This window comes from Gasterosteus aculeatus, chromosome 15 (genome assembly GCF_964276395.1).
Source record: "Gasterosteus aculeatus chromosome 15, fGasAcu3.hap1.1, whole genome shotgun sequence".
Classification (NCBI taxonomy): domain Eukaryota; kingdom Metazoa; phylum Chordata; class Actinopteri; order Perciformes; family Gasterosteidae; genus Gasterosteus; species Gasterosteus aculeatus.
The window spans coordinates 11,279,551-11,292,971 of NC_135703.1; the positions used below are offsets into that span (position 1 = coordinate 11,279,551).

General features: G+C 45.8%; 1 protein-coding gene across 3 annotated transcripts in view; it reads left to right on the forward strand.

Annotated features, from left to right (window-relative positions):
* Nucleotides 1-13,421, forward strand: part of fndc3ba (fibronectin type III domain containing 3Ba) — a 73,912-nt gene that overhangs the window by 37,622 nt on the left and 22,869 nt on the right. For all 3 annotated transcript variants that reach the window (XM_040199976.2, XM_078089637.1, XM_040199977.2), the window contains 8 exons: nt 99-270; nt 457-587; nt 9,663-9,721; nt 11,597-11,748; nt 11,842-11,901; nt 12,008-12,146; nt 12,432-12,485; nt 12,753-12,877. In XM_040199976.2, the coding sequence (XP_040055910.2) occupies nt 99-270; nt 457-587; nt 9,663-9,721; nt 11,597-11,748; nt 11,842-11,901; nt 12,008-12,146; nt 12,432-12,485; nt 12,753-12,877 (892 nt within the window). The remainder of the gene's footprint in view (nt 1-98; nt 271-456; nt 588-9,662; nt 9,722-11,596; nt 11,749-11,841; nt 11,902-12,007; nt 12,147-12,431; nt 12,486-12,752; nt 12,878-13,421) is intronic.

The following is a 13,421-nucleotide window of genomic DNA, read 5'->3' on the forward strand; positions in this document are numbered from 1 at the left end:
GCTCGCCGGAAACGTGGAAATTCAATTATAATAGCAAATCAAACGTAATGCTTTCTACCAATTTATACTCTCGTCTGTCACCTCGTCCACTCCTCCAGAAATCATCCCGGTTTATGGGATGTCGAACTACATAGGCAGAGAGGAGACGTACAGTAAGCCGCAGCCCAAAAAGATAAAGGAACAGAGGCAACTGGAACGACAGAACCGACTCAACTCCCCTCCCTCCACTCTGTACAAGGGCAGCCTGGGGCCGGCACACAACGGATACAGGTGACCCGACGGCTAAAACAAACACAACGTCAGTTAATGAACTTATTGTTTGATCGGCTCGGATCAGACCATTAAGTGTTGACAAGTTAGTCCCATTACTATTTCGGTCCAAGCGGTTACCGGTCGTAAACGCGGATAATACGTATTGATTTATTAAATGATGTGGTAACTTCATTTTTGATACAGCAACAAATCACACGCCCCAGCGCTCGGGTCAGTGGGGTCGGGGGGCGGAATCTGCAGTCCGGGAGGGAAGAAGCCGGAGAGACGACTCCGCAGCAGTCCACGAAACAGTGAACCAGAGACACACACTCAAGGTAGGACACACACACACACACACACACATACACACAGCATTCAGACTCGCACTGCTGAAAGGAAGAATTGCTCACAGTAGGTTTTAATGTTTTCCTCTCCCATAAGCATGCACAGAATACAAAAGAGCAAAATTCGGTTTTAGATTTTTTTTTAATTATTTGATTGTGCCCCAAATGCAATTTGAAAGTCTGGTCATCTCTTTAGCTTTTACACTGCAGCTATTCAGGCCTTTTTTTTTAATCCTCAGAACAGTGGCTACCTGGTGGAGTGTAGTGGGAATGTGGGGAAGGGGGTATGAGAGGTTGTCTGGGTAACCACATAGCTGAACCCGTCCCTGAGCGCTATCGTTTTACCCCCGCTACAATACCGGCCTTGTCGGCGAGGGCTCAGCCGCAGGGGGGGTTGGGAGACTGTAGCCTTAACACACACACTCGCTTATTGTGGTACTGTTCCTCTTCAAAGACTTGTCTTTTCACACGTCAAGAAAGGCTCAACATCTGGCAACACAATCTTGTTGCAGTGTAACTTTTGGGGACAGAATAGTCATGAATGGAGAATGTTTTTTTTTCAATTCTGAGATTACAAAAAGTTACAAAATATATAAGTATAACCGAGGTGGCTCGGTTCAGGTGAATGGAAACAAGACGGAAAGGTGTTTGTTAATTCACACAAATTGCTAAGGAAACAAGCTTTTTACCTTTTAGTGCTATCATGCCATGCAGATTTCAGTAGAAAGTAGTTATGCACTGACATTGGGACCACAAGTTGATTTAATAAAGTAATTAAACAGTTTGCTGTCAGTTGAATCAGTTAAATATTTGTAAGCAGAAATTAAAACATTCTCAGTATTTATTTGCACTTAGTTTTATGTGGATTTCCATCAGTGTAAATTGAGTACTTTTGGAGTTCATGATTTTTGGCTTAACAAAACAAGAAACCAGAAATTGACAAATGAATCAATGATAATAATAATTGGTTGCAGCACCACTTTAGCACAGGATTTTATTTGTGGTTCCGTGCCTATAAATATCAGTAAGAAAATGTGTTTTGTTTTTGGAGAATTTGGTACAGTAAGTATACCTGCTCACACACACACACACACATTTAAACTTTCTCACTCACACTCATAGTGACAGTGTGTGTGGACGTCTGGACATCTCTGCGAATGCAAAACACACACTTATTTGTAATGTGCAGCTTCCACACGCGCACACACACACAGTACTGACATAAAACACATCAAAGATGCCAAAGCAGGAAAAGGAAAGCGGGGTCGTCCGCTCTGCATGTGAGGATCATATAGCACACATGACATAATGCCGTCGGTGGACTCTTCTGGTCTGCCAGGGCCTCACTACTGGGCTGGAGCTCGGGCCTGAGTCAGCCCGATGTACCACACACCAGCGCACGGACGCACGGACGCACACACGCACACGCGCACAAACAGCCTGCGACTGGGCTTCCTGTAAGACAATCAGTATGAGGGCCCAGAGGATTGGCGGGAGGTAGGGGCGCAAACGGAGAGAGGAGAGGAATGTGGGATTTGAAGGACAGACGAGGGAAGAGGGACAGACGGTTCGTATAGAGAAATCTCTCTTATACCAGAATTCCTACATCACGGGGGAGCCGAGGGACGGAGAGACGGAGAGACAGGGAGTTGAAGAGCAAACATTCCGACAAAGTTGCTGCTTGGCCTGACGCAGCCAAGTATGGTCCTACCCGGAATACCACACGCACACACACACACACACAGGCGTGCACATGCACACAGCTGCCTACGCTTTGCCCTTGATGCCTTGCTCTGTATGTGCACAGTGTGTGTGTGTGTGTGTGTGGCTTTTGTAAGGCAGCAGGCTGACTTGGCGAGCGCCGTGTCCATTCTCCACTAAAGCCACCTCTACAGGCCCACTTTTCCTCAGAGCGGAGCTGCTCGCTGAGCAGAAACAGATGTGGGCCCCGTCCCCTCTGTTCCTCCATCTTGGCTCTGCATCACCACCACTGCAGATCCCGTCTCTCACTCTGAGAATCTGTGGTTTCAGCGGTGAGAGCGCGGCCAGCACCCTCCTCCCTCCGTCTCTGGTTCTGTGTCATTGCAGAGTGCTGTGGATTGAGGGGAAACCAGATGTGCTCGGCGGCCACTGTGTCCACCGTTCTTTTGAGTGGGGTGGGAATGAAGTGAGAGGAAGGGTCATAGGTATTTGTATAAGTCGTGTTATGATAACTGTGGAAACAAATCTGTCTCTTACTCAGTTTGTAAAAAAAATGAAATGCACTTTGAGTCTCTCGGGGATTTCTTAAAGTTCTTTATTAGTTACGCAAATGTCAGCAAAAATAAATAATAGAAAACATTTCATGACTGTTCTGCACTAACATAGTGAATCCAAACTCGAGATGTTTTTCATTGCCAAAGACAGTGAAAAAGTGCCAGGAAAGATGTTTTGAATGAAAACCCCTGCTGGAATTTAATATTCAACCAATTTGTTCCTGGCACATTCTTTGCATAAGATTTACAGAATAATATTTGTTATTTCTGCATATCCATCTTAAACTACAAGTTTCATCTAAAATGCAATTTGATCTCCAGTTCGTGTTTTTTGTAAATTTCGATAACCTTCAACCTAAACAAAAACACATTCAACAGAGAAACCTCGCTCAGACTGTTACTCAACAGAGATGAGCAATGAGGAAGCTGTAGTGACCCAGTAACATCAGTCACACTGCAATGGCCATCTATCTTTAGCTGACATGAGCCTCACTAAAACTACTGTTCTTGAATTTAGAATTATAAAACACATACAAACACATACCTGTATTCTGCTGACAACACTTCTTGTATTGCATTTATTTCTTCACTGCTAATTAAGCTGCTAGTGATCTGAAAGGCTCAGGACAATGCCGGTGGTGGAAAAAAAAAAGGCTTATAAAAGCACAATGTGCTGTGGTGTTTTGGTGATGTCATGGTCTTTAGCTCTAGTGGTCATAACCCTTTATATTAACACCGAGCTCCTCTTCCAGCTCTCCCTGCTGTCATTGTAGTAACACAAATGGAAATGTGTGAAATGAACTTGTCACACTGCGACCCTTTCGCTTTCTGGACTGTGCATCGCCATGGTGATAATCTCAACCCCCCCCTCCCTCCGCCCGCCCGCCCCAACTGCAACCCCTTCCCACAAACCCAAATACGGCCACATTTGTACGGCAAGATGGAGGGGGCAGTGGGTCGGAGGACTAAAAGAGGGAATGAAAGAAAGAGATAAAACAAGGAAATGGAAAAGAAGGAAAGCGATGGAAATAAATTGGGGAGGGAAAGAGTCCAAAGAGGGGCGGGATGTACAGAAAACAGAGCGAGAACAAGGGATGGCTTTACCAGCAGAGGAATGTCTTTCCCGCTGATATCATGTAACAGGACTAGCGGGATTAGAAGGGGGCGGTTGTTCTCGCCAATCACAATGAGTACACCAGACGTTGTCCCCACCAGCTGAACGGAGCTTGTGATATAAGCGGTAAACTCTCCATCCGACCGCTCTGTATCCACCAGAACCGGGTTGCATAAGATCTTAAGTCCTTTCGACTGCTTCAGCGGGGTAAAAGTTCGACTTTAGGGGATTTTTTTGGGATTACCTGTATTGGGTTGTATGAGGTACCTGACCATGGTCGGCTTATTACCTACAGCTACCTACACCTGACCTATTACCTGACTGGGCTTTGTACGGTGTTGGGAGCTGCACAGCTTAACACATTTAAAGGTCTCGGAGTTTAAGGCAGAGGCTGGAATCCACAATAGATTCATTGAAGGTTCACTTTCTACACGGTTGGTCAAAGCCAGACTAAAAAAACAGCGGTTGCAGTCACAGAAACTACAGGGGGTCAATGGAAAAGTTTGTTGAAGAAATGCTAAAGGTGCAGGAATAAAATGGGATAAACAACTTATATTTTCATTAACTGTTTGTGCGCTGCTTTGGGATTGAAGAGACAGAAGCAGGGCTGCTTGTCCCTATTCTCACAAGGTTCTTAATTAACATAATACATATTGTTTCATAATGACTGTGAAATTGACCCAGTATTTCTAACTGTGAATTGATTTCAACCATTGGCAAATTTGTTGTGTTTTTTTTGCATGTGCCAACTGCGTTTTATCCGCAGTGGTGGATCTCCATCATTCCATCTTCCTAATCTTAAGAAAAACCAAAAGTAAATCTCTCTGCGCCTCTACTTCCCCGCATTTGTCTCCCGCTCCCTGCCAGTCTGCACTCACTAAAGATCTTTTGGGCAGAGCAGGGTCGAATGGGGTCAGGGTTCTGAGAAACTCACTCCCCATAATCCTCTGCTGCACGGCCAGGCCGCTACGCTATACGCGGCACGTACACACTTACATAAACACGCGCGCATAGATGCGCACAAATTCATGGTCTTCCTGGAAAAGTAGGGAGTTTTTGTGTCGCTTGGCAGTTGAGACACTCTCACACAGATCTCTCTCCTCGGCGAGAGGGCTGCAGTGGACAAGGTCTCTCTGTCTCTGTCTTTGTTTACATGCACACATGAAACCCGGTTATTGAGAAAAATCAGGTTACGCCGGGGAAATAAGAGAATGCAATTTCAAGTGTTTATACTGAGACTTATTTATTTTAGTTTTAGGTTAAGTTTGACTTTGGATTTCATTATTTTGGACACAGGCGCGCACGAATAGTGATGATTCTTATGCTTCGCTGCCATAGAAAGGCTCGCTTCAGTCCTTCTCGTGCACACGCACACGTGTTCCTCCCTCAGGAATCCAGCTTTGTATACCAGATTCTTCCAATCCTCGCTGTGGAAAACTAGAATTAGAAAGTCCAATAAATGACTTTACTGCAGGAAGACGATACCACGATTCTCATTCCCATTTCTTGAATGCAAATTTTAAATATATTTACATCCTCTGACTTTATGTGCTCTTTGTGCTAGTCGGTCTTCCATTTCTCCATCTCTAATCCCTTTTATAAACGATCAGTGCTCTGGCCATGAGAACCCAACCTTCACCATGACAACCACAATCTGTGGCATGTCCCAGCAAATTCTCTGCTGTGTGTGTGTGTGTGTGTAGCCCAGCTGTTGAGCAGATGGAATGCTCACTATGCAGCAACAGATGATAATAGTTTGGAATCCGAGGTTTGTGCCCCTCTCCACCTCAATTTTTCTCTTCTCCCTTCTTTTCAACTTTTCAGCCCCCTCAGTCTCCGTCCTCTGCTGTCTGTCCTCCCATCTCTCTCGCTTCCTTTCCTTCCAGCCAAGTGTCCTCTGCTTTGCTTTGTACTCCTTGATTAGAGGCTTCCACTGATGGGGATCTTGTCTCACTTTGCTCCTTTACAGTGACAGACAGACACACACACGCCCAGCGGCTCAGTGTGTCTGTGTTGGGTGGCGGCTGAATGAGCGCCACATTTTTAAAATATTTTTCTCCAAGACTTAACGGTCTTTTTCTGTCCCAGCGCAGACAGACTGCGTCTAAGAACCGCAGGCCGTCATGCAGGAGGAATGCAACCTCCTCACTGTCGGACCAGCTCAGTTTTACTCGGGCTCTGTTTTAAAGTGACGCCACTAATCAGGTGGCGTAGGTGTATTGCATCAAAAACAGATAGGGGGTCAACATTTCCCGGTGTATTCGCCGAGGACTGAGGCAGCGAGGTCCAGAGGGATTGGAGAGCGAAGGAGACGAATAGATACGGAACGAAGCTCGCGTGCCATAGTATTTATGTGAATGTGTAAAAATAATCCAATGGAGAGAGGAAGTCCCTCCCCCCTTCATTTGGCCCCTTATGGCAGCTTGTTTCGGGAAAAAATGCTTGGTGGTCAGAGGCCAGAGAAAGTTTTTGCTTTGTTTAGGGTTAGTGTAAAGACTGTGAACTAGGGGGCACACACACTGTACTCTTGTTAACCCTGATGTCCATTGCTATGAATCAAACAACCATTGGGAAAAAGATCTTTCAGGGTTACACAAAATAACTACAGTTTACTTTTAGTCAATGCAACCTATATTTCTAGGTTTATTTATAGTACTGTACCTAGTACTACTACGTACATTGAGGTGAGTGGTGCGCTCTACTCTGCGCCTACTGATGATGTCACAAAAGTTAATGCAATCCCTGCTTGACATCCCCCTGAACCCTCTCCGCCCCATCTCCTTTCATCCCCCCCCTTTCTCCTCCTCTCTGTTGATCCTCGGCTCGCTCTTTGTCCCGCAATTTCCTCGCGTTTTTCCACCTAATCTCTTACCCAGACTCCTCTTGCCTGTCTTCTCTCCCTCTCTCTGTTCAGACCGTCCTTCAGCGCAGCTCTTTCCTCCTCTAAATCCCTCGCCCGTCTGTTTTCTGGCTCATTCCGCTGCGCCCCCCCCCCCTCCCCCGTCCTTCAATTCCCCATTCCTGTTCTTTTCCTGCGCTCTCGCTCCGTCTGGCTGCCCTCCGTAATCAAACACAGGCGGTCGGACGCAGACAGGATGTGAGGTCAGACGAGGAGAGGAAGTGAGGGTGCGTGGGCAGCACATAAACAGAAGACCGAGGAGGTGAGGGACAGTGAGGACAGAGAGAGAGAGCGTGTGTCAGGGCGAGCTGGGCCTTCTCCGCTGGCCTGAACAGAATCACAAAGTCATAGCTTTATAATATATAATATAATATAATTATGTTTCCCATTAGCTGATCGTCTCATTGCACAGCTCCTGTCTTCCTCTGTGTCTCTGCTTCCATTGCTTTCATCCAATCAGATTCAGCCCCTGTGTCTCTATGTAACAGAGGCCCGAGTTCCTCCAGGTCGCTTCGCACATTAAAGTGTATTTAGTAAGAGTTCAGGTAGAAAGCGCACGGCCTGCCACTGGTGTGCGCGTATGTGTGTCGGCGCAGTGGGAAAGAGATTCAGGTCTGTGGTTGTTCTCCATATTAAACACTTAAGCAGCTGGACTCCGCAACCACAGCAAGTCATAACAGTCGGCGGTGAGGTAAAGAAGTAGTGTTTTTCAAACTTTATTACCGGTCTCTTCAAATGTTACATAAATCTCTTACTTCTGCCACAAACTTGGTGTGTTTGCAGACTTTTTTTCCCTCCCCAACTACTGTAGTGTAAGTCTGAAATTTCTAACTGGTTGTACCTGGATTGTATTATAATTATTTACTTTAATAGATATTAAATGTATCGTTTTTCGGTGACGACATCCTCAACAGGAACAGCCTCTGTCTAAACAAAAAGAGCCGGTTTTTCTACCATTTTTGTTTTTACTGAAAATGTAAAAACAATAATAATAATAATTTCTCCGGTGCCTGATGAAGCCTATTTCTCCCAGAGGATCTGCTCTTCAGCCATGCGTGCTGTTTGATCATTAACATCCTTTGTTTGCTGAACGTCGGCACCAGACAGGCAGCTACAGGACTGCGGCATTAAGCAGGCAGCGTTCTCCCTTTTCTCCCAGCTGGGATGAATGGCTGGAATAAGCCGGCTTCGTGCCTGGAGCTGTGTGTCTGATTGTGTCATTATTCTATAAAAAGAGGAAGGTTAGGTATTGTCCAAATAGATGAAAGGGGTTAAGTGTGTGGATAAATACATTTTTTTAAAAGCGTGTGAATGAGCCAAGGAGTGTAGCAGTGATGTGTGTGTGTGTGTGTGTGTGTGTGTGTGTATCACCTGTTTAACTCTATTCACGCTGCTAACTCCACTGTACGCTACCAGTAGCTAACCCCCCCCCCTCAATCAGTCATCTCCTGTAACCGGATACTGAGACACACACGCGCACACACTCCCTGTCTCTGCCTTTGCTTGCTTTTTAATTCCATCTAAAACACACACACACACACGCACACACGCACGCACACACACGCACACACCAGGAGGGTCAAGTTAAGGTTGGGCTTCCATGACATCACTGTTGCCATGACTCATAAGTGTACCCCCGGGCACGGTGAGGCCCTCTCACCCACAGAACCTGTCAGAGGGACACTTAGACATTGTCACACACACACACAATCTCACACACACACACACACACACACACACACCCATTTGCACACACACAATCTTTCATTCATCAATTTTGCTACGAGTGTACAGTGATCTCTAGTACAAGCTGTTTTATACACAAGTATACTGCAGCAGCGTGTGTGTGTGTGTGTGTGTGTGTGTGTGTGTGTGGTGGTGTGTTAATGTGATGCAGTCATGTACCAATAACATCATACTGACTTGGTCTATACAGATCTCGTAATGCTGACCCTCAAACGCATGCACACACACACACACACACGCATCCTGGTTGATTTACAGTGGTCAGACTCGATGGAGAAAGCGGGCCTCTTCTGGTCGGAAAAACATCAACAGCGGGGATCACGTGGGGGGGGGGGGCAGCGACAGCCTTCCATTATACACACACATACACAGACGCACACATGCACACACACACAGACTCACTCGCTCTCCTAACTACCCAGAGGGTCCAATAAATCACCTTTTACACGCATCATATTAATGCACCAGACCTGTACCTGGGTTTGTTTGTGCGGACGCTGCGTATCAAGAAGGAGAAACAAATGTATACAAAGCTCTAAGAGAAATATTAAGTCTTCTTTCTAGAGTTTAGTGATGAGACAGGCAGCGGCGTTGTGTAGTAAACAGTCATATACACGTGGCACTAAGTCGGCACTGCTGACGTCAGTGATTGACGTACGTGGTTGATTATTCACAGGTTTAGTTGATTGCAAAATGGTGAATAATAATGATTCATTTAATGATTTCTTCCCACTCAATTAGAAACAAGGTCTGTTTGTTTTATTTCATTTAAACAGCATTATGTGGGATGATTGGGTGTCCCGGCGGATTTTTGAAAGTCCCAATTTTTCCCTTTAGATTCAAACCCGATATGACAGGCAATGATCTGCCATAGTCTGAAGTTATCACTGACATCCTACTTTGGGACTGTGACATTTTTGGTTTTATTTAAAGTCAATTCATTGATTATGAACCATATGTGGACTCAATCTTCCAATGATCAGTTTAACAATATTTCTTTTATATATTCTTTTATTTTTTGATAACATCTGTTTTTGTCTCTGTCTCCTCAGATCATGATTCAGAGGGAAAGCGTGTTCAAGACATGCTTTGTACAATCGACAAACCACAGGTTGGTGTTCGCCACTCCCCCAAACGTCTGCATGCAGAACGCACACACACTTATAACCACTTTCCTCCATCGCCTCTTTCCAGTCATAACTGGAATTAGGGTAGCAATTTTAAGTTTGTCTCTGGCGTTAAACTGTGCTCAGTTTGGCCACATGAGGGCAGCGTCCGTTCATCTTTGCCATTCTCTTCCCACTCTGTCTTTTCCTGCTGAAGAACCCTTCATAACCCGTCCTCTAGCCCCCCCTCCCAGGAACCGCTTTCTCCAGGTCAAAGGAGTGTAGGAGGCTGTGCAATTGGAACATTTGATAAGTTTGAGGGGTTTAAAATTGGCAGTAAGAATGGAACTATGAGAGAGGTTTTTCTTTTTTCTTCCGGAGATGAGATGAGTGTGCAGCAACAATCCATTTGCTCGCATGACCTCATATTACCTCCGTCAGTTTTTTTCTTTTATTATAGTTGATACTAAGAAGAAAAATAAAAAGAAGGATAAGTAAGGACAATTCTGATATCTTCTCCTGTCATTGAGTTCCATTTACTTACTGTGTCCTGGTGGAGATAATACATTCAAAAGTCACATTGTAAAGTTTTTAACGATAAAAAGGTATTATTAGAAACATTTACTGGAGGTTTATGGGCAAAATGTACGGCCATGTCTCTGTGACCTAAACAAAGCTGTGTGTAAACAAAATATGTACCTTCAACAAGATTTTTTGAATATACGTTTGTCTCTTCAACCCAAACATCTATTCTGTCGGTTGTCAAGCAAATTGATTGTCATGGGCACGACTTAAAATGCAAGAAATGCGCTTTAAATGCCATTTATTATGCCAATAAAGCCAATTTAATGTTGCTCGTCCATGTACACAAACACAGCCATTGTATGAGGGAGATGGAACATTAGAAGAAGAAACCCTGTCGTTGATATATAGTACTTTCTTACAGCCTCAGTTTTAGTGGTTCGGTCATTTGTAGATGAGCCGTCTCTCCTGGTGAAAAGAAAAGAGCTCCACAAACCTCTAATGGCCTCCTTTGTTCTGTTCATCTGTATCTCTTTGCCATTTCTTGTTTGTTTGTTTCATTTCTTGTCTTTTCCTTTATTACATTTGTCCTGGTGTGTCACTGCTGTTCCCGCTGCTGCAGCTACGCACATCAAACTGCATTCATCATCATCGTGTCTGAAACCCTTATTTATGTATCCGCATTGCACATGTCAGCAGAGAGTGTGCATGTTTGTGAATGACTTGCACCCAGAGACAGACGGGGCTCTCTGGCATGTGGACACCGTGATGCGATCTCGTAAATACCTAATCATCATGATCAAAGGTCTGCGGCTCCCCCAGTCTGTCTCCCCAGACCGTCTAGCAATGGGTGTTTGGTTTGCAGACCCTCGGGGCGCATTTATCTCCATATTTAGTGGGTGCGTAGTCGTAGGAATAGCAGCCGACTATCACACTGAATTGGCTCACTCACGGTGCGCCGCATCCGAAAAGCCCATACACATGTAGGGCCGGGCTGGAACACGGCTGGATCTTTTTGGGGGGTTTCATTTGAATGTTCTTGTGAATTTCCAGCACAATTGATGGAAGGAAGGAGGAAGGAATCCGGGGTGATGTTTTCAATGACGCTTTTTTACAAATGCACGTACAGACATGATAGGGTTCAAAATGATTGATTGATGGAATGATTTTACCCACATATACATCAGGGAATCACCGCTGCCTCCAATTTAAGGGAGTAGAACAAAAAGGACACTTTTCTTCCCCATGAATTGTACGGCGCACATCTACTGACCAAATCTCATTTTGTGCTCGGGCGACTGCGCTTGGTCGAATTGTCTATGTAACATGGAATATGTACTTTTATGTGTTTCTTACAGGTCTCCAATGTGCAGGCGCGGGCTGCACGGCTGTCCTGGGCCCCCCCTGCTGCGCTGGTAAACAGGCACGGCAACGGGAAGCCGCTGTCCTGCTCCTACGAGCTCTCTCTCTCGGATAAGGGACGGGATGGAAAGTATCGCCTCATATACAGGTAGGGAACTCGCTCCAGGCGGAAAGTACAAAGCCAGGAACACATCCGGAGTACAGCGGTGGGACCTTTGTGCTTTGTTTGTATGTATTTCAGCGGCGAAGAATTGGAGTTCCATCTGAGCGACTTAAGGCCAGCGACGGACTACCACGTACGGTACGGACATTACAAATTGGGATCTGTCGTTTTGTACTACTTCCGCGTTGGCGTCTTATTAGATTCGTGGGGTTTCCACTAAATCGAGACGTCTCGCTCGTTCCAGGGTGTCGGCGATGTACAACTCGGCTCGGGGCTCGTGTTCAGAGGCCGGCTCGTTCACCACGCACTGCGGCGCCCCCGACGTCCCGCTAACCCCGAAACTCTCCCACCGCACCAAGAGCACCCTCACCCTACAGTGGAAGGTACGCCCGCTAAAACAGACACCCTCCCCCTTTACAGCGAGATGGCAATAGGTTTGGATGGTATTTACAAGGAGGTTATTATAAATCAACGGCATGGATCAAGAGTTCTTGATGTTTGTCTTCTATGTCTACTCTTAATACAGAAGTCACCTGGATTTCATCAGCACCGCAGCCCCTTATCAATATTGTTGTAATTGGTATTTTGTTTTTGCGCCGTGTCAGATTCTTTAATCCTCAGCTAATCTGTGTCTCTCTTGTCTGTGTCCATCCGTCTGTCGTCCACAGCCGCCAGGCGACAACGGTTCCAAAATCACAAACTACCTGCTGGAATGGGATGAGGTTAGTCCTCTCGCTGTCTTGTCTCGCGTCCATCCTCTGCCATTATCCTTCTTTGAAAAGCACCCATACGTATCACGGACGTTACTAAATGGGTGTTCACCTCCTCAGGGAAGATACGATGAATGCATGAATTGTGAGATCCGTGTCCACATCTCTTTCTTACTGCCCGGGATTTTTTTTAATTTCTCCCTCTACTTAAAAAATGTCTCCTTATCTCCCTCTTTGCAATCCCTCTTACCCCCGTCGTTCTCTTGACGTCTCCTGCAGGGAAAGAAGAACAGTGTTTTCAGAGAATGTTATTTCGGGAGCCAGAAGCACTGTAAGCTGACGAGGCTCTTCCCCGCCTGCGGCTACACATTCAGAGTGGCTGCGCACAACGACATCGGGACAAGGTACGGTTGCCCGTTACTGAAAAAACTTGCGCTATACACACACAAACACAAAAGTCCAGTCGTGCGTATGTCGCCACAAATAGCCCAGGAGGCAGATCATTATTTCTTGTTCCTTATTCTCATACGATCGGATGGATTGAATTTTCACATGAGAACCTGAGCGGTCAGTGGCCACAGCTTTAGTGAACAAACTATACCAACAGTACGGGAATACATTCGACCGTTGTCGCCCGAAACGCACCTTTGCATGACACACCGAGGAGAGAGACACCCGTCGACTCATTGCCTTTATTCTGCGTGTCGCATGTGTCCTCTCCCTCTTCTCATTTTCCCCTCCCATTTTCTCTCTTACCTCTCGTCTCCCTTACTGCCCCTCATTGCGGGCAAGCATCTGGGCTTGTGGCTGTTAGGGTGACGGATAGGAGGTGAACGGGGGTGAGCGATAGCAAAGGAGGGAGATGTCAGTTCCCTTGCTGAAATCAAAGCAGCCTTAATGCTGGTCATACATTGAAATGCTTTCTGTCCTGCACCTTCCCCTTCCTTT